An 18,608-nucleotide genomic window follows, 5' to 3' on the forward strand; every position below is an offset into this window, starting at 1 on the left:
TAAGTAGCATCACCTCTATTTTTAAAACACCAGCCCAGTGTATTTTTGGGTAATATTCTTGCACTAGAACACAACACTGGGTGAAACTTTTAACCCAAAATTACATGAAAGAACAAGCTTGGTTTCTACATAAAGCTGAAGTAAGGAAAATGGTAAATTGTTTACTAGGTTTAAATAGAACTAAACCAGTTCACCTTCCCAAACCAACTTTTGGCAGCAATTTAATGTAAGCTTTCCAGAAAAAAAAAAAAAAAAAAAAAAAAAAAAAGGTCAAAGTCACTGAAAACATCAGGAAGGCAGCAAACAAGAAAAAATGCCACCACTTAACTTTCTGGATTTAATTCATTTATGAAGCTTCAAGTGAAGATTTCCAAGTTTGACTTGATTTCTGAAGAGAGACCTAAGCTTTTCCCACCCTCCAATCCCCATTAAACTGTAAACAATTTACTGGAATAGAAAACCGTACTGACAGCAAACCATATTTTTGGAAATTTAAACACTCAGTATCCACAGGAAAACATAATCAAGCTTTCAAAACTATTTTCTCTGGCCCACAATGGTATATTCAGTACTTTTCCACTATGTTTATTTTAAAGGAGAAACCATGACCTGAAAAAAAAGTCAAGTGTAAGATGACAAAACAGCAAGTATTTCTTCAGTGCTCACTTTGCACTTGTTAGAGTAAGACAATGTAATTTTATTTAAGATAATATATTTTGGTCAGGCTAACAGAAAATAACATTATTTTACATAACCTAGAAGTCCATACTTTTTTTTTTACTTAATATTGTATGCTAATTTACAAAACATTCCAAAATCTTAGTGCTTTTCCTTTTGCTTGAACATCTCTTCAAGATACATAAAACTACCCCATTTGTGAGCAAAAAGTATCCAAATGTATGCCAACGGTTCAAAACAAAGACAGTTATTTACATAATAAACAGGACAAATAAATTACATGACAAAAAATTGCAAAAAAACTACAAATAAACTGGCTTTTTGGAAACTTAGAGCAGAACTCCTAGGAAGTTCAGTGGAAAGAGGAGAAGGATCACTGCTACCCATACACTATTAGTGTCAGAGAAAGAGAAACAATTTCAGACAGAAACCTAAGCTGACACTAGAATAGGAGTGTAGATTGGAAAGGACCATATCCAGGAATGAGCTGAAATAAACAGCCAACATCTAAAATTACATCTAGGGAGAGAAGCAGAATCAAAAGAAAGTTTAAAAAAAATCTAAAAATGAGCTCATGTGACTTAGTGACTGCTAGATCAGGAGAACAGATGCTGCTATTTACAAAATGCATTCAAGCTGAAGCATTTCTGGTTTCTACAGATCTCTAAGTATTAGCTCCTATTAAAAAAACCAAAAAAAGGTTTCTATAAAGGAAACAAATGTCTTTTAACTAAACCACAAATGTACATTCTATAATTGCTCACCTCATTACTAAACAGCAAGAGATAAGGTAACCTTTGTGTTTGATTTCTTCAGTGTTAAAGCACTTCAGTGCAGACAAAAAATAAGTATCAACCAAGATGTTACCAAATGTGTGCTTCATGCTTCACTTCTTTTGAAAATAAAAATTCTAGTTATCATGTCCTGAGAATCAATTCAGCAGAATCACATAAACACATAAATTTACAGATCAAGTAATTTCAAACAATTGTAAGAAAAAGTTGACTAAGCAAAGCTCATTTCCATACACAAAGAGCAGCACACCACTAGCATGGAAAATGATGGAAAGGCTCCAAACACAGAAACAGCATTAGAAGTGCCCCTAGATGCTCCACTTTGCATCATTTTGAGAACCTCCACTGTTTTCAAGCAAATTCTTATCCCAACTAAAGACATTCCCAAGATCAGGCAATTTTGCAGTTGATGAGCTCAGCAAGAGAAAATTTCCCTTCACCTCTCTCAACAGACTGAAGCCTTAAGAAAGGACGCAAATAGGCTGAAGGAGGGAAGAGTCAGATAAGGCCATCTGAGTGTTATTGAGCATTTAAGTCTTCAAAAAATATGTTCACACCCCTGCTCAGAAGATTCCCTGACGTGTCAAGATTAATTCTTCTCCATGAACATCACAAGCCAGCCTCACCCCACATATGTGATACAGACCCACCATAAGAACATGTTCACAATAAATACTGCAGAGGCAGCAGACACTGTAAGTAAGACTAATCATTTTAAAGCATCATGTCATTACTTCAGTATTCTTCCTCAATTTGAGAAAAGCAAGAGTATTAAACACCACCAAAAAAGCCCCTTACTTAAGATCTGGTAAAGCAACACGTGGATTTTGAAGGGAGCACCCTACAATGAATAATTAAATCCATTCCATCCAATGGCTGGAAGAGACAGAACATGCTTTTGCTATGAAGAACTCACAAAAAAAGGACGTTTTAATTCACTGTATACAGGAACACTATGAGAAACAGGAACCGATTTGGGCATTGTTATTGTGCAGAGGGACTAGTCAGCTTCCAGATGGATCAGATTCACCACCAGCAGTGAAGATACCATATTTAAATTCTTAAGCTTGAATAGACTATAAATTTCAACTGAGAAACCTTTCTGTGGTGGCTGACCAACAGTAAGCATCACAGGGGAACATCCCTATCATGCAGCAGGACAGAGTCAAATGAACTTGGACAAAAATCCTAAACCTAACAGATCTGTCTAGCAAGAGATCTCAAAGTTCACTAAAAAAACTATTTGTGTTGTACATGAAGGCTAAAAAAGACTTTAGACAAAATTATAAAGTGATCTATCAAAGATAACCCCAAATAAGATTAAAGATTTGGAAATTTAGCCAGTCTTCCATAGCACCACTCATCAAGGATAAGCCTTTTAGCCCAATGAGCATAATTTTCACCCTTATTACTCTTACAAAGCATGTACCACAGAGGTCGGACATAGAGCACTCACAAAGCAAAGAGTGAATTCTCTTCTGAATTCACATTGCTACAACAAATACAGCAATGAAGCAAAAAAGTAACTCCTATTTTATCCTTTATGGATGTACACAGGAGAATTACTACCTCCTCCCCTGGCAGAGGCTTTATTTGTCCTACCACAATTTAAACTATACAAGTGTTTTGCCAAGATTTGGAAAGAAAGGATATTCCCTTCCATGTCCTCGGCCAAGCAGGCCTAGATCCCAATCAGCTCCTCAAGGTTTTAAGACAAGAAGATATATTTGGCCGCTGACATGACCCCTCTCCTCCGTGCCATAACGCCCTCTGGCAAACTGTGGAATTCTGATACATTTTCCATTAAAGCAGGAGGCCTGAGAAAACAAAGACATAATCAAAACCACCCCCTCAAGCCCACTTGATGCTTTTACGTATGAGACAGGTTTCAGACCACAGGTCTGAGTACTATTTGTCTGGTAAATACAGTCTTGAAGATCAAAGGGAAAGGATTTAGACGGTTCTTGAAGTCCCTCCAAGCAGTTACCAATACAAAACACAGAAAAAGAGGCTGGAAGGAAAAATCATCCAGCTCTACCTTTCCCAGGGAGAGATCAAATAAGCACCTTGCTCCTGCCTGATGTTTAAGAACAGTTTAGATCTAGTGATGAACATTACTGGATAGTCTATCCTAATATTGAAATTTTCTCCAAATGTTCAACCCAAGCTTTTCTGGAATTTAGATCCAGAGGGTTGTTCACTCATTCTAGTTCATGTTTTCTTTGTTTTTGCAGCAGGCTTCTCATCCCTTTTCATCCCCATTTCTCTGGGAACATATTACCTTAAACGTCCTTTTAGCTGACCACACCACCACTAAGTACATCTAACTTTCTTCACAGAAAACTCCCAAGGACTAGAAGATATGATCCAAGCTCACACTAAAGTAACTTTAAATTATATAGCTGCTCTCCAGTATTCTTACTCTCCCTCTCAGCTTGTAATCTATTCAACAAAGCATAAAAATTTGTTAATCAAGACTTTGCTGGACAGGACCCTACAGAGCCTTTACCAAGTACTTGTTACCTGACCTCGCTTGCCTCCTGGGGATGGTTTTCCAGCTAATTTTACTCACTGAAATGTAGTTTATAGATCACAATTCCCTAGCTTGTTAATAAGGCTATCATGTGAACATTGAGGACTCCAGTATATCAACCTATTAATATAACAGAATAGAATCTCTCTGCACCACAAGGCCTGTTGCTCCATCACAGAAGGAGTAGCAATGCTGGATTTAAAAGAATTTATCCTGGCTAAGTCTGCTTTGGCTGTTGCTCAACTTCTTTTCCTAGGCACTAAAAATGTGTTCCAACACTGGGGCAATATTTTTCCTTTGAGTTACAGTTAAAATCCATCAGCTTCCTCTTCATCCCATCCCATTTAGCCCACATTGAAGAAGCATGCACCAATTAATCTGAATCTGCTACTTCCCTCCACTGCCTTGAAATTGCAATCCACTACATGAGATTGCTTTAGATAGTTGCCTTTTTAAGCACCTTGGAATTAATTTCATCAGGCCCTACCAGATTGAGAATCTGTTGCTTATCCAAGCAACCTACAGGTTTCCCCCCATCCTCCAGCCTAGGAAGGTACTATTTATGCTTTTATCATGGCTATTGACTACACAGGCCGGATTAACTGTTTCAGAAAACATTTCAATCACCTCAGCATTATCGGTTAATCCACTAATCTGTGGATCTTTTATTTCTTGCTTTCTCCCAATATTCATTTTAGCTACGCCTCCTTATGTTTTTGACCATCCTAGATTTATTCATACGTATTTGTGCACTTTCTATATGTTTCTTTTGTTTACATCAATGAAAAGATCAACAAAGAGCAGAGTTCTTTTTTCATTATTAATTTCCCCCTTCAATGCAAGTGTTGGCTATCATTAGACTGCTTCTCAAAGAGGTTGAGATTGTTTCTTTCTTCCTTACATTTGTGCCCAGTCAAGCTCTGCACGTCAAATTCTATGCTTTTTGACATTTATGAGTTTTATTCTGTTGTCATCTTTTATCCTATGTGGACTAGCATCCTGTTGCACCTGCAGAACCTGCCCTCCATCTGTATATGCTCTTTGTTTATGAAGAGAATAAATTTACACACCCATGGAGAGTAGTATGTTCTGCTGAGATTTCTCCACTGAATGGCTACAAGAGATTTTAATTATCAAAGCTCATCCTTTCAGCGATTCTTCCCCAGCTACGGACAGACACCTTGTGCTTATACTCCACTCATACAAATCTGATTGATCCAACTGAGGCTGGCAGAAGACTTTCAATGAGCATGTGTTTAGACATTCCTCTGCTGGTCTTTCCCAATATATTTGTGTTGGTGTGCAGACACCCAGCACTGGGTGGAATGACGCACTACTCTGCAAGGTCACAGGCACTATGCTACAAATGTCTGCACAATACTCCGTGAGCAAGAATTTGTCAAGAACCTGTGATACATATTGGGGATTTTACCTAAAAAAACTCTTCATCAAACATTTTCAAATGCAAACATTGAAACTGTTTCCACTTGGTTAGAGCATTGCAACTGAAGTATCTTTTAAATAGTTTTTAAATTATCTCTTGAGGTCAAAGGTGGCTTTAGGAACTTTCTTTTATTAATAAAAGCAAAAATTAGAAAAAAGAGACTAGTTTGCTGACACTGTCTTTATAATAACCCTTACAAAAACAACTTGCCTATTCTAAATGGGAAAACAGATGTATTCTCTCAGTTTAAAAAGTACATGTTATTATATATAAATATATACAGCCTACAATGAGAAAACTCAGTATCCTGAAATTGGGAATTTAGATTGAGCAATAATCAATTCTACAGATTCTGATACAAGCAATATTAGTTATAAATAATAGCAAAGAAGAAAGCTGCATACTTAACATTCCACCATGTATCAGAGGAATTTTTATCCAGGGGAGAAAAACCCCAAAACATAACAAAGGCAGGCATAGAGGGATGCCATGCTGACACAGGCTGCTGCCAAGCCTGCAGCTTACACCAGCCATATAATGCATTCTACCAACCTGCTCCAGACACAAAGCTGCAAAATCACCAGGAGCACCAATTGCTCATGCCTGAATATTTGCTGACTGCCCCAACACACAAGAGGGCACTAACTCAAAGAAAGAAATAGCAACCAGACTACATGGAAAATTCTGATCTCTGATTTCCTCACTAATTTATGCTGGAAGCAAATCCAAAAGACAAATAAAGCACAAATTACAATTCTCCACATTGAGGCAGCTGGGGTGGGCAGGGATAAAAAGAAATATATGAGCTTAGGCTCAGACTTCTAGTCTGGGATTGACCATTCCAAAGTAGAGAGAATGAGGGGAGCCCCAGCTCAAAGGAGAATTGAGCTCAGAGTTGCCCCTCTTTCCCTGGGCTCTATGTAATTTAATAACTTTAGACAGCATAACTGTACATATTGCTGTGGACTTTAGTATTGTTTCAGATCCCAAAACAAGGAGATAAAGCAATACAAGTGCTGATCCTGTTCTGAATGGGATTTCACGTTTTTATGTTACCAAGTTATTTATCTTTGGAAGCACTGCTGAAAACCCTAAGTTCTATGGGGTGATAATATTTAATTTAATAGTTTGCTTTATCTGCCATCTTCACTGCAGAGATCTGAACCATATTATTCTTGGTCATTAATCAACAGAAAACCATTTCATGCCTGACAACAGTCCTCAGCATCCAAAACTGAATACTCACACTGGATTATTTCTCCAACAAATGTGGATCCAAAGATTACAATGAAAACTTTCATTTTTGAGTACAGACACAAGAACTGAGATTTACCACTCTAAATTCACAAAATACAGAATACTTCTCTCATAGATCTATGCTCCTGAAAAGGAAAATTTACAAAAGCAACTTGAAAAAACATCTTAAAATAATGTTTTATTTGATTTTATTTTGCTTAACTTACTTTTACTGCACCTCGTGTGTATACAATTGGTTTCACAGCTATTAAACCTTTCACACCAATGTTGATTAATCAAGCCAGCAATGACCACAGTATCTGTACTTGCATTTGCTGTATGAAGATGGATGTTTTCTGCCAGAACTTTTTTGCTCAATTAAAAGAAAAGCTAATAATAAAGTTTCTAAACCACTAACAGTTGAACAGGTCACTAACTTCAATTAAAAAAAAAAAAACCTAGGAGGGAGTCATCTGGTCCTGTATTCTGACCTCCTCCCAAAATTTAGGTGAGAGATCACCATCTGTTTGGCCTTTGAATAGATTCTGATATCCTGAACCTGACAAAAACAAGTGTTCCCTTAGCAGTCTGTTGCAGTAACTCGTCATTCTCACTGGCAACAGACTCACTCCTCATATGAACCCTTAACACGGAAGATGCCAGATTAAGTTTTCAACTCAGTATCAAGTTTGAGCTCATTGATTGTTTCACTGGCTTCAGTTTTTAAACACAAGCTGTCAAGCTTTTCTCTTAGACCATGTGAAACCATTAGCTTTGAGAAAAACCTCCACACACAGCCTAAACTGGGTGAAGTAAGCTACACTGTATTTATTAGACTGCTCACTACCGAGAAGATAGACAAAATAAAGAGAGACTCTTTGAGCTCCAATAACCAAACCCCAGAATGTGTTTCTATATATATAATAACATATGGATTTTATGTTACACATATTTATGTATATAATGTATACATTATTATATTATATATACATTCATATATTACTATTGTGTTTCCCCAGATTTCTCTATATTCAACCTGTCAAAGACCAGGAAGAAAAGGCACAGTAGTGAGGATCAGGCAGCTATCTCCAAGCACAGCTCTATGTATTCACTTGTGGTTAAAAGAAATACCCGAATTTCCTTTCCCTACTCTGCAGCTAAAAGCAGAATTTTTAGCAGTGCTGACAGACCCGCTGATACCAGAATCCCAAGACCTGTGCAAAAACCTGGGGTGAGCAAGACAATCGCAATGCAAGCAACTATAATTAGACTGTAAGAGTGGAAGAGTACAAGGTAAAATTTATTTTTGTTAGCATTAGGTCAGTAAATGTAATCCTCTATTGGCTAGGCTGCCTATGAGCTATGAGAAAAAAATAGTTTGGATCCTATCGATGCCAGTGGAGAAACTATTTACCAATAAACAACAAGAAGAACATTCTGACAGGCTCTGCCTTAACAACAAGCTCATACGCCTTTTAAAAGCTACAAAACTTCCAATTTATATTTTCAAGGGGCAACACTAATATTAATACCCAAATCCTTCCCGCTTTTCTGTTAAAGCTAACCAGGTAACACCACAGCATTGGTCATACAGACTGAAACGAGAGTGTTAAAGTTATCATTTTAGGGCTTCCTTGGGGATGCCCCAACTTTCCAGCCATTCATTGCCAAATTCTCTCTGCTGGATTGCACTGAAAGACTTAGTGCTTTTTCACAGAACAGTTAGGGTTGGAAGGGACCTCTGGAAATCATCCAGTCCAACCTCACTGCCAAAGCAGGGTCACCTAGAGCAGGTGACACAGGAACGCATCCAGGTGTTTTTTGAGCGCCTCCAGTGAGATATTTCCGCCCCTCCCCCTCGTCTTTTAATAACGCTTTTCCAAATGTTTCTTCGGGGAGAGAGCCGTAAGGGTGGAGAGCACTTAGCACGTATTAATTGGAGGAATAAATTTGACAGGGCGGATCACACGGCCACCTCGTCGCACAGACGAAACCCGAAGGCGCCCTGGTTGGGACGGCGCCGGGAGAGTCCCCGGCCGGGTCCCAAAGGCGAAGGGGGCGGTCTGCCCGGCTCACCTGCACCCCGCCGAGGATGGCCTGGCTCTTCTCCCTCACGTCGCGGAAGGGGCACCTCTTGGACAGCATGAGCAGGCGGGCCAGCGCCTCGCCCAGCCCGTCGCGGGCGGCGGGCACCGGCAGCCCGTCGGCGGCCGCCCCGGAGGCGATGCTCTCTGCGCGGCGGAGCACGGCTTGCCCGATGGTGTCCAGCGCGGCGTCGCGGGCAGCGGCGTCCCGGCTGCACAGCCCGTCCCAGCGCACCTCGCCCTCCCGCTCCTCCATGGGGCCGCCCGGCCGCTGCTCCCCCGCCGCAGCCGCCTCCTCCTCCTCCTCAGCGGCCCCGGCGCGGCCGCCCCATGGCGGGCTCCCGGCAGCCGCCAGCCCGCCCACACAGACGACGACGAGCGCGGCCGCGGCGAGCGCAGAGCCCGCTGCCCGCACCGCATGGGGGGCAGCGCGGGCCCGTGCCCCCGACAGCCGCCGCCGCCCTCCCGCGCCGGGGCTGCCGAGCGAGCGGCGCCGCTGCGGCTTCGCCTTTCCCGGCGGGGAGAGGGGCGGCCACCACCCCGCGGCCCCGGCGGCTCCTCCTCCCTGCCCCGGGCATGGAGGGAAGGGGCGGCCCCGGCCCTGCCTCTCCCGGGGCGGCCCCTCAGCCCTCCCCGCCGGGGCCGCCACCGACCCCCGGCAGTCCCCCTACTCGGGGTTGGGGGGAAATAGCCCTGCCCAGCATGGGGAGCCCGCATGACAGACACGCCGCTCAGCCAATCGCCTTTCAGCGCTGGCGGCCGGGGGGCCCAATCGCAGAGGGGAGCGGCCGTGCCGGGAGGGGCCGCGGGGATATGTAGTCCGGTCAAAGGGCGCCCCTGCGGCCCTCGTGGAGGAAGACTACGTGTCCCGGCAGGCAGCGCGGCGCACGGCCAGGATCCTGCCGGGAAGGGGGAAGGAGAGCGTCCGCTGCGCGCACGGTATTCCCGTTATCCTGTTTGGTAGGGTTTGGGGGGGATTTTGCAGGCTGGCAGCAGCCGGGGGTGAAGCAGTCCCCGAGCAGGTTTGTCTCAGGTTTTGTACCGGCAAACATTTAAGCACGCGTGTATTTCAAGCGACCGCGAAGGCGTGTCGGAGGCGGAGCAGGGGATGTATCCTACGTGAGCGCGTCAGCGGGAAGGGAAAAACTGTCGGTGCTAGCGAAACACAGTCCCGTCGTCACTTGGGATAAAGGAGGGATGGCGGGGGGAAATCCCCGGAATATTCACACTGAGCAACAGTTCTGCGGTGTTTTTTTTATCCAAATTAATCCCAGGGTGTTGTGTTGGGGTTTTTGTTGTTGTTGTTTTTTAATCCCAATTGTGTAGGGGCTGATGAACCTGGAGAAGAGAAGGGTTGGGGGGAGGGTGGGAATCTCACTCGTGTATATATCCTAAACTCGTATGTGGCTGGAGGAAAGGTGCAGTGAGGATGGAGCCAGGGTGTTCTCGGTGGTGCCCAGTGACGGTATCAGAGGTAAGGGACCCAAATTGAAACACGGGAGGTTCCCTCTGAACATCAGGAAGCACATTTTTTACTGTAAGGCTGGCTAAGCGCTAGCACAGGTTGCCCAGGGATTTGCTATCCTTGGGGATATCCAAAAGCTGCCTGGACACGGGGCAGCCTGGGGTAGCTGTCTCTAGATGGCCCTGCTTGAATTGGGGGCTTCGACCAGATGGTCACCAGAGGTCCCTGCCAAGCTCAGCCTTTCTGTGATTGAGTGTAATCTGCCACTAAAGAGATTAGTATTGCCGTTTCCCTTGCTTTTCCTGTAGGAAAAAAAAATCTGTTTATGATAAATTTTAATTTTCAGCCAAGTCAGTTTCTTGATCCAGTTCACCTCTTGGCAGACAAGAGCAGAAGAAAACAAAGACAGAACTGTTTGCAGCTGTCACATTGAAGCAGTCATGAAACTAAAATTTTGAGTATACAGAAAGGCAAAAGAATACTTGAGAGTAAATTAGAAACAGGACATCGGGCCTACATAGGGTCTTGCATAATTATTTTTAGCTTCTCACATATGCATTTCCCACTCTAAAATTCAGATGTCAAAATTGAAGGTAAATGCAGAACGAGCTACTCTTATGCCACAGAAAGACACAGAAACCACTTCTGGATCAAGGAACAGAGCCTGGGCTGGCTCACCAACACTATCCATCGACAGCTCTATTATTTGTAAAGAATCTCATTTCTTCATCTGACGTCCCTTTGTTTTCTGGAACTGTTTCTTTCAAACTTGCATTTACCTGTACCTTTGAAGGAAGACCAGTCTGGTTTTTTCCCATAAAATCCTTTCTGCATTGCCATTGTTCAGCAGGGTGGACAGGCCTGGACTGCTTCATGCAGCTGCTTCCTCCAGGCCTTTGGCACCCTCGTGAACAATGTATCTGCTGAAATCAGCACTACCTGTAATAAATGTGAGTCTTGACTTCTCTAAGCACTCGAGGCCTCCACCCACCATAACTGATGGGTTCAAAGAAACTAGTTCTGTCCGTGCCTTTTATGTTGTTGGAGACGTTGTTTTGTTTTGTTTTTACATTAGTTACTGCTTTAGCTTCCCATCTCATTCCGTTGTTGCTCATTATGGTCTCCCATTTTCCTGTGAATGGGCATGTCACATTTATTTGCTTTATTTCCATCTAAATTTTAATCTCCAGAAGTTGGCTAGATTTTATTTTTCCCATCATGAGTTGCTGGGTGTCTCTGACAATGTCTACATACATCCAAGATCAGTAGAGTGAACCAGAATCAGAACTGGAGCTTTGGTGTTTTAGACTTTGGTACGACTGTATTCACACACTGAATGCCAAGACTGATTGGAAGTCACAGCACTGCCTTTTATCTTTTAGAAGCTGTTTTTTCCACTGGCTCCAAATGAACTCTGGCTACAGGAAACAGATTGTGAAACTGGCTCCAAGGCCTAAACTTCAGATTTCAGCTCTTTGTTTTATAGATTTTAATGTAGCACATAGGGAATAGCAATGAGGATGGCTTTAATTTTTTTCCAAACCAAATCTCTGCAGTTTTCTGATACCAGGTCAGGCTTCTTTATGCACTGCAAGATATTGTGGAAATCAAGGTCAAAGGCTACCAGTGGAATTAATCAGAGCCCAAAGTTAAGGGAATGTGTTTGTTTGATTTGCGTGTTCACTTACTGAAGCTAATATGCTTGTTTTTGATCCCTAAAGAATGGATAAGAGGGAGGCAGAATTATGAAGGAAACAATCTGGCAACTCATCCAGAATTACAGCCGTTGAGTTTTCAAAATGATAAGCTGAAGAAAAACAAATTTGTGGCTGTTTTAAACCTCAGTATTTCCTTCCTTCATGATTTATCAACTTCCTTTTTTTTTTTAGCTAGATAAGGACTTCTATAGCTATATGCAGATGACATCCTACAGCAGAATTATTTTTGAAAATACAATATCTAGTAATTGTATTCATGTCCTTTCTAAGATATAAGGTCTAAAATATATTATATTTACTTTTAAACGTTCATTCCGGTTTCTTTGTCACAAGAGAGTGCTTTACTCCAGCATGCATTTAGTCAAATACTGGAGAGCGAATAATACCACAGTAAAACTTGTGCAGTCTAGAAGGAACTGCTTTTTATATTACATTCCTTCAACTGATTTCCTTTACACCTGGTTTTGTTAAGGCTTACTTCATTCCAATTGCTTAATACCTAGCATGGGGTGACTCTTCAAAAAGTTCACTCTCCCTTTTTAGATCTGTGTTTTGGCATGCTGCCACAATAAATGGCACTCCAGAGTAAAATGCATTTTTCTTCACAGCTATCCTCTGAGAAAACAAAGTTCTATGACTCCTGTTTTGCAAAGAGACACCAAAATGCCAGAGGCTACTCCTCTACTGCCTTTGAACCCAGGCTCAGGCTTGGTGTCAAGCCCAAACCATTCTGTTTGGGAGAAGATGTGGCCTTTTTTTTTTTTTTTTTTTTTCTTCTCCTTTAGCATGTGTTTGTACATGTAATGTATTCTGCCCTATTATGTGTGCCCAAACCCTGCAACACTGCCTCCTTGGAGGTCACAAATACAGCAGGGTTAGGTAAATTAGACACCAGCTTCTTCTTAGGAGACCAAATCTTCCGTGCAGAATGTCTGTGGAATAATTTATGGTGGAGAGTGGGTTGCTTTGAGAAGAGCTGGGCTATGAATTAGAAGTAGGCCAGAACTACAGGCCACTTAAAGTCCTGCTGCACTTTGCTAACTCTCTGACTACACTCCACTTAACTGTTTAACTGTAACCTGAAACACTGAGGACTAGGAAAACAGTATGGGTAAACTAAAAGTGCGGTTCTGAAAAACTCCTCTGAGCAGCCACCTGAATTCTTGTTAGTCTGTTTCTGTGTTCAGAATTGCCCCAAACTGGGCACCTTGGAACCTGTCTCTCCTTTTTTCCCATTTGTGATCTAGGAAGTAGGTGGAGCAGCTCTAAGAGAGGTCCTGCTGAGTGGAACCTCTCCAAGCCCAACAAGTCAAGCTCTCCTGTTGTAGCCACAGATGGCTTCAGTGCCTGGTGGAACTTGGTAGAGTGCTCACCTTCAGTACGGTAACCCAGGGATTAAAGAATTGCCTTTTAGCTCGAAGGCATTTACATCAACACCTCCTAACTACTGGGAGAGTGTCCCAGGTGCTCAGGAGGATTGCAAAATGGAAGGGAAGCATTCATCACCTCAGCTGTTGAATTTATGCCCTGTTGGGAGGGATGGCAGATGCATGGCACTAGTGTGAACTAGAAGGAAGGAGACACAAGGATCTGTGGACATTTATTCCTGGTTTCTGATAACTTTTCCCAAGCCAGTGCTGGTTTTTATCCAGGAACTACTTACTACAGAAATGCATAAATTAACCCCAGGACCCTATTTTGATGTTAGAACTAGATGAGAGACACATCTCCTTGTTTTACTCTGTCTTTTGCCTCGGCTGCCTTGTCCTTGTTCAAGACTTACATGCTTTTTGGAACAGGGTCATAACTTCAAACGAAAAGGTGGTGACTCCCTGTTTCCTTCCTACTCTTCCTCCTCCCAGTGTAGCATGGTGGTCAGGGATGAGGCATGAATGCTCCCCAGGAACTCCCACTTCCTGGCCAATGCTCTGACCACTGGGTACCAGCACAGTGAAGGTGGACACTGTTTCCTCCAGCTGCACTTTGAAAGAAAAGGAGCATTGCTTATTGGGAATTTTATATCTGCTGACAGCCCAAAAGGCCCTTTAAGCACCTTTGGCAGGCTGTTAACACCGACCTTGGTGTTTTCCAGCAATAACACAAAGAAAAATGCTGTGACCAGCAGCCACATGAACTGAAGTCACAGACCAGAAAAGCTACAGGGACTCTTTATTCATTGTTTTAAAGAACAGATTTTGGCCCTCGCTGCCAGAAGAGGATTCCAAATTCTGAGTCCAAAAAAGATAAAGGTGCCAAGCATCAGGGTGGGACTTCACCCACGTCTAATTTCAGAGTTTGCTTACCCCGAACTAGAGCTCTTGTTAGCTTCTCACGGAGCATGCTGCTTGTTTTGGATCTATACCTGCATTTCTTTTTCATGCAGGGAATGTGAGCCTGTCATTACCACACTCAGCCCTGAGGCTGAAAGACTCAAGTATCCTGAAACATCAGTCCCTTATCAGTCCCAACCCTCTGATTTATTAAGGTCACACGGAACAGCAAGAATTGAAGTCAAGAACCTAGGGATGCACTAAATTTCCTTATATTCAGAAACTACATGTAGTTAATAGGGAAGAAATGCCTATTAAAAACTTTATCATCAATCGTAGTTAGTTTTCTACTGCAACATTGCACAGGATTTTGTAGCATCGTACTCAGATTTGCTTTTTGTGGTATCTCCAAAGCCATGTAAGTTTAAATATACAGATTATATGAAACAAATAATGCCTTTGACTGTTTTAAGTTTCCCCAGGCGACTCAGGGCAGAAGTACTGATAAAACCATTTCTGCATTTTTGAATACTCATTATACCATGTGATATACAAACTAGTTTTTGGCATTAGCACGCAGAATATTGTGCCTGTTCAGGGTGTGCAATGTGGATATTAGAAATACTATGATTATTCTGAGTCATGTAAACAGACGATATTTTTTTAAAGTCATTCTTCAACAAAATAAGTCTCCAAAATAAGATTGAGGAGTTGCTCTAACTCAGATCTGCTTTCATTTTTTCTGCATATTAAAAGACAACCATTTCAGACAAAATATGATTTTGGAAGTCATTTCTTGCCTGGATTGAAACTTCTTTTCCTTGATAACTTTTTTTTTCCTCATTCTGTTTTTTAGGCTGCCTGATGTACAAATGCAGAATGGAGTTTTTGTTCCTTGCCAAGTCTCTAGCTATCGGTAGCACAGGAATATATGAAAAAATGTAGGTGTGGTAGCTGGTAGAAAGAGTCAAGTCCTATGAATGATTACCCTCTTTGTGTTTCTCTGCTCATCCATGTCAGGCTTTTGTGGTTATCTGTCTAAAATCTAATCCTACTCCATCTTCAGGCTAGGTTAAAGGATAGTGGATGAAGAGACTTCCACTTTTCCCTGAGAAAGTATTGGTAAAAACAGAAGTTTACTTTAAAAATAAATTCCAAGGCAACAGTAGGGACACAATCAGTGTGTTTCATCTGCCTAGAGGGCAAGCTGAAATGTTCAAAACCATCTTTCAATGAAACCATTAAGTATTTTGAGACCTTCTTACATTTCTTCACTATGATTGCCATTTCAACCCACCCTTATAATTGCCCTGCCCTACCCTAATATGCCTTTTCCTTTTTTTGTCTGCCTTTCTAATATCTGATTATTCTGCCTGTGCATAGATACGGTCTTTAATATTGAAGTCAGTTACACTTGAAAACCTTCCCTTTGCACAACAGCAAACCTTCTTCTTTTTTTTTTTTTTTTTTTTTTCCCAAGGGTTTCTAGCCAAAGCCAGTAATTTCTTCCTGCCTTCCAATCTATCAGGACACACTAAACTAAAGAAACTACATGTGGAAGACAGTGTGATGGCATCAGCAGGAAATAACCGTGGACAGAAAAAGAAGCTTTTTACATTCTTCTTCTAGTTACTGAGGGGAACACCTTCAATTTCCACATCAGTCCATGTACTATGAGCGAGCAGCATTTCTTGGAACAGGATTTTAAGTATAAAAGGAAGAAACTTGATAGTTAATCTTGGGGGATAGGGGTGCAAATGGGTATTTTTACTTTGAAAAAATCCTAGCTTTTTATGCTAGAAGAGGGAGTAGGAAAAAAAAAAAGAATACCAAATGGCACAGGGCAAGGCAAAGGGCAAGGAACAAAGCTACAGAATCATGTAAATACAATAAAGAGAGAGGAGATGAGGGACAAACCCCAGATGTTACAGAAGGTACATGAAAGAAGAGGAACAGAACTGTGGGGAAGTGAGGAAATATATTAGTGACCATTTATAGTATTTGGGTTTTGTTGGATACTTATTGCAAAAAGATTCTGTTTAATTACTTTGGACTGATTGAAGATATATAAATGTAATTATTTTGATAGCACTGTATTAGTTAGCAATTATTACTAGATAGGAATTTGCAGTCTTTCTCCTCTAAATGCTAAGTTCAGTTATCATCTGCACGTAGAGGTTAAAGCAATTTACACCAACTTGATTTCCCCACCAAGGGTTGATTGTGAGTGTATCATGTGCTTTGGTTGAGGAATTTGGTCTGCTGTACTCATTGAAGAGAACAGCAAAACTCTAATAACATTTTGACCCAAGTTTGCATGCTTGATGCACTGCCATGTTAGAATCTATTCCCCAAAAAGTTGTTAAAAAATCAGGTTTTTTTCTCCACCAGGTTGTTTCTTCTTTGCCTTGTTCACAAAATACTTGTTTAACTCATTCAATTTTCTTTCTTCTTCCTTTTTTTTTTTTTTTTTTTTCCCCTTCTCTTTTTTCCCTAGCAAACAGGATCTAGGGAAATATCAGTGTGAATGCTTAAAAGTGAAATGCTGGCACAGTGAAAAACCTTAGGAGTTTGGGGCATTTGTTGGATTGTTTGTGGTTTGGGTTTTGTTTGTTTTGTTTTGGTTTGGTTTTTTTTAATAAAATGCCAGGATTTATCCTACTTGACAGTACATATGGTGTCATGAGAAAACAGAAAATGCCATTTCTTTTCCTTTTCTTCTAAGAATGTAAAACGATTGTATGAAAGTTCTGCACAAGACTTGATATTCAGGAAGGGGTGGACTTTGCTACAGTATATCAAAGGACAGACTGGAAATTTAACCTTTCTGTATCCAGTCCCGGGACTGCCAGTATGTATCTCGCGGTTTGTACAACAAACCGCCTCCCACGGATTTGACTGTGTCAGTTTTTCAAAACACACCGAGGTTCCTTAATTTCTCTAATAAATTTTTGCCATTTGCTCTGAACTTTAATTAAAGTGGAACTTCACAAAACTTTAAAAACACACTGAAATGCTTTATTGATTCAGTGAGGTTTCACTTCCTATTAGTCTTGCAGCTGCCACCATTTCATGTCTAACCCACTTATATTAGAAGAGGCATGGGAGTATCAGCTGCTTAGATATGTCCTGAGCATTGTCATGTGTTTCAGGCTGATTAAAGTGGTTGTGTCAGGATGCTGGAGACTGGGTGTTCCCAAAACAACAATGCAGTTTGCCCACAACATTATTTATTTCTTTTTTTTTCTCTGTGGATGGGCTGTTCTTTGTCTGCTGGGAATAAGGCTAAGTGTTGCAGCATAGCTAGTACAGCTGACCAAGCTTTTTTCCCAGTTCTCAAAGGAAAGTGAAAGGGGAAAAAAATACACCAGTTTGGACTGTGTCACAGAAATGGCCTCTCGCTTAACCATTAGCCAGCACGGCTTGGCTCAAGTAGACAAGGCAGTGGCCAGAATTTTGGGAGCTTCTCGGTGTAGCCTGTGTTGGGGCAGTTCTTTAGAACTTCTCTTATGTCATATAAACACTGAATCAGCCTTTGGTTCATCTAAGACTTTGTTTTCAGTTATCAAAGAAAACCCACTATAAATTGTGCATGCCCAGTAGGTCAGGCCAGAAGGTAGATATCTTTGTATTTCTTTCTGAAAAATGCTTTGATCTGCTTTTTTCTTTTTCCTCTTTGAAGGTGTTCTAACAGCATCTCTTTCTATGGTTCTGAAAGATTGATCTCACAGCAATTTGAATGACCTGGTATCTTTGTGAGATAGCAAACATCAGAGAATTTAGTGGAAGTATCCCTTACATTATCACATTATTCTTTTGGTGTGTCTTTTGGGAGACTTTTAAGCGAGCATTATTCCCTGGGTCTGCTATTGTTTACATGTGGAAAAAGCTTTTCCATATGCTGCTTTACAGTATGAGACATAATTGCACGTGTGTCAAAATGTTCCTGGACTTTTCACTTCAGGAGACATTTTTTTGAGACTTTGTAATGAAGTGGCTTGCATTGGAGGGGAGAAACACAGAGAAGGAGAGGAGGATGATGAAGAAGTCATAAGTGGTCAGTTGGAATTTCAGTTGTGTTCGGTAATTCTCTACTGTTAGTATACTTGCTTGGGCCAGACAGCAGTAACTAAAATGTCAATTGATTTTTACAGCAACCCAATCCAGTACTCTGGCATTTACTGCAGGCCATATTCAGCAAAAGTAAACAGAAATTATATAAAGGTAAATTGTATTAGTACTTAGATGACTGTGATGAAACGGGAAATTCTCTGTTTGTCTCCTAGTACCAGACTGCAGTTTGCTTGCTCTCTTCTGAGGCACGAACATCACATACACAGGAGTGGACCTGGTGGTGGGATTGTTCCCCAGTGTACTTTGTGCAGT

General features: G+C 41.4%; 1 protein-coding gene across 1 annotated transcript in view; it reads right to left on the bottom strand.

Annotated features, from left to right (window-relative positions):
* Positions 1-9,119, bottom strand: part of SESN1 (sestrin 1) — an 80,290-nt gene extending 71,171 nt beyond the window's left edge. Inside the window, exon 1 of the mRNA XM_066315228.1 lies at positions 8,762-9,119. Within this exon, the coding sequence (XP_066171325.1) occupies positions 8,762-9,025 (264 nt within the window). The 5' untranslated portion in view covers positions 9,026-9,119. The remainder of the gene's footprint in view (positions 1-8,761) is intronic.
* Between the last annotated feature and the right edge of the window lie 9,489 nt (positions 9,120-18,608).

The sequence above is a fragment of the Sylvia atricapilla genome, chromosome 3 (assembly GCF_009819655.1).
Source record: "Sylvia atricapilla isolate bSylAtr1 chromosome 3, bSylAtr1.pri, whole genome shotgun sequence".
NCBI lineage: Eukaryota > Metazoa > Chordata > Aves > Passeriformes > Sylviidae > Sylvia > Sylvia atricapilla.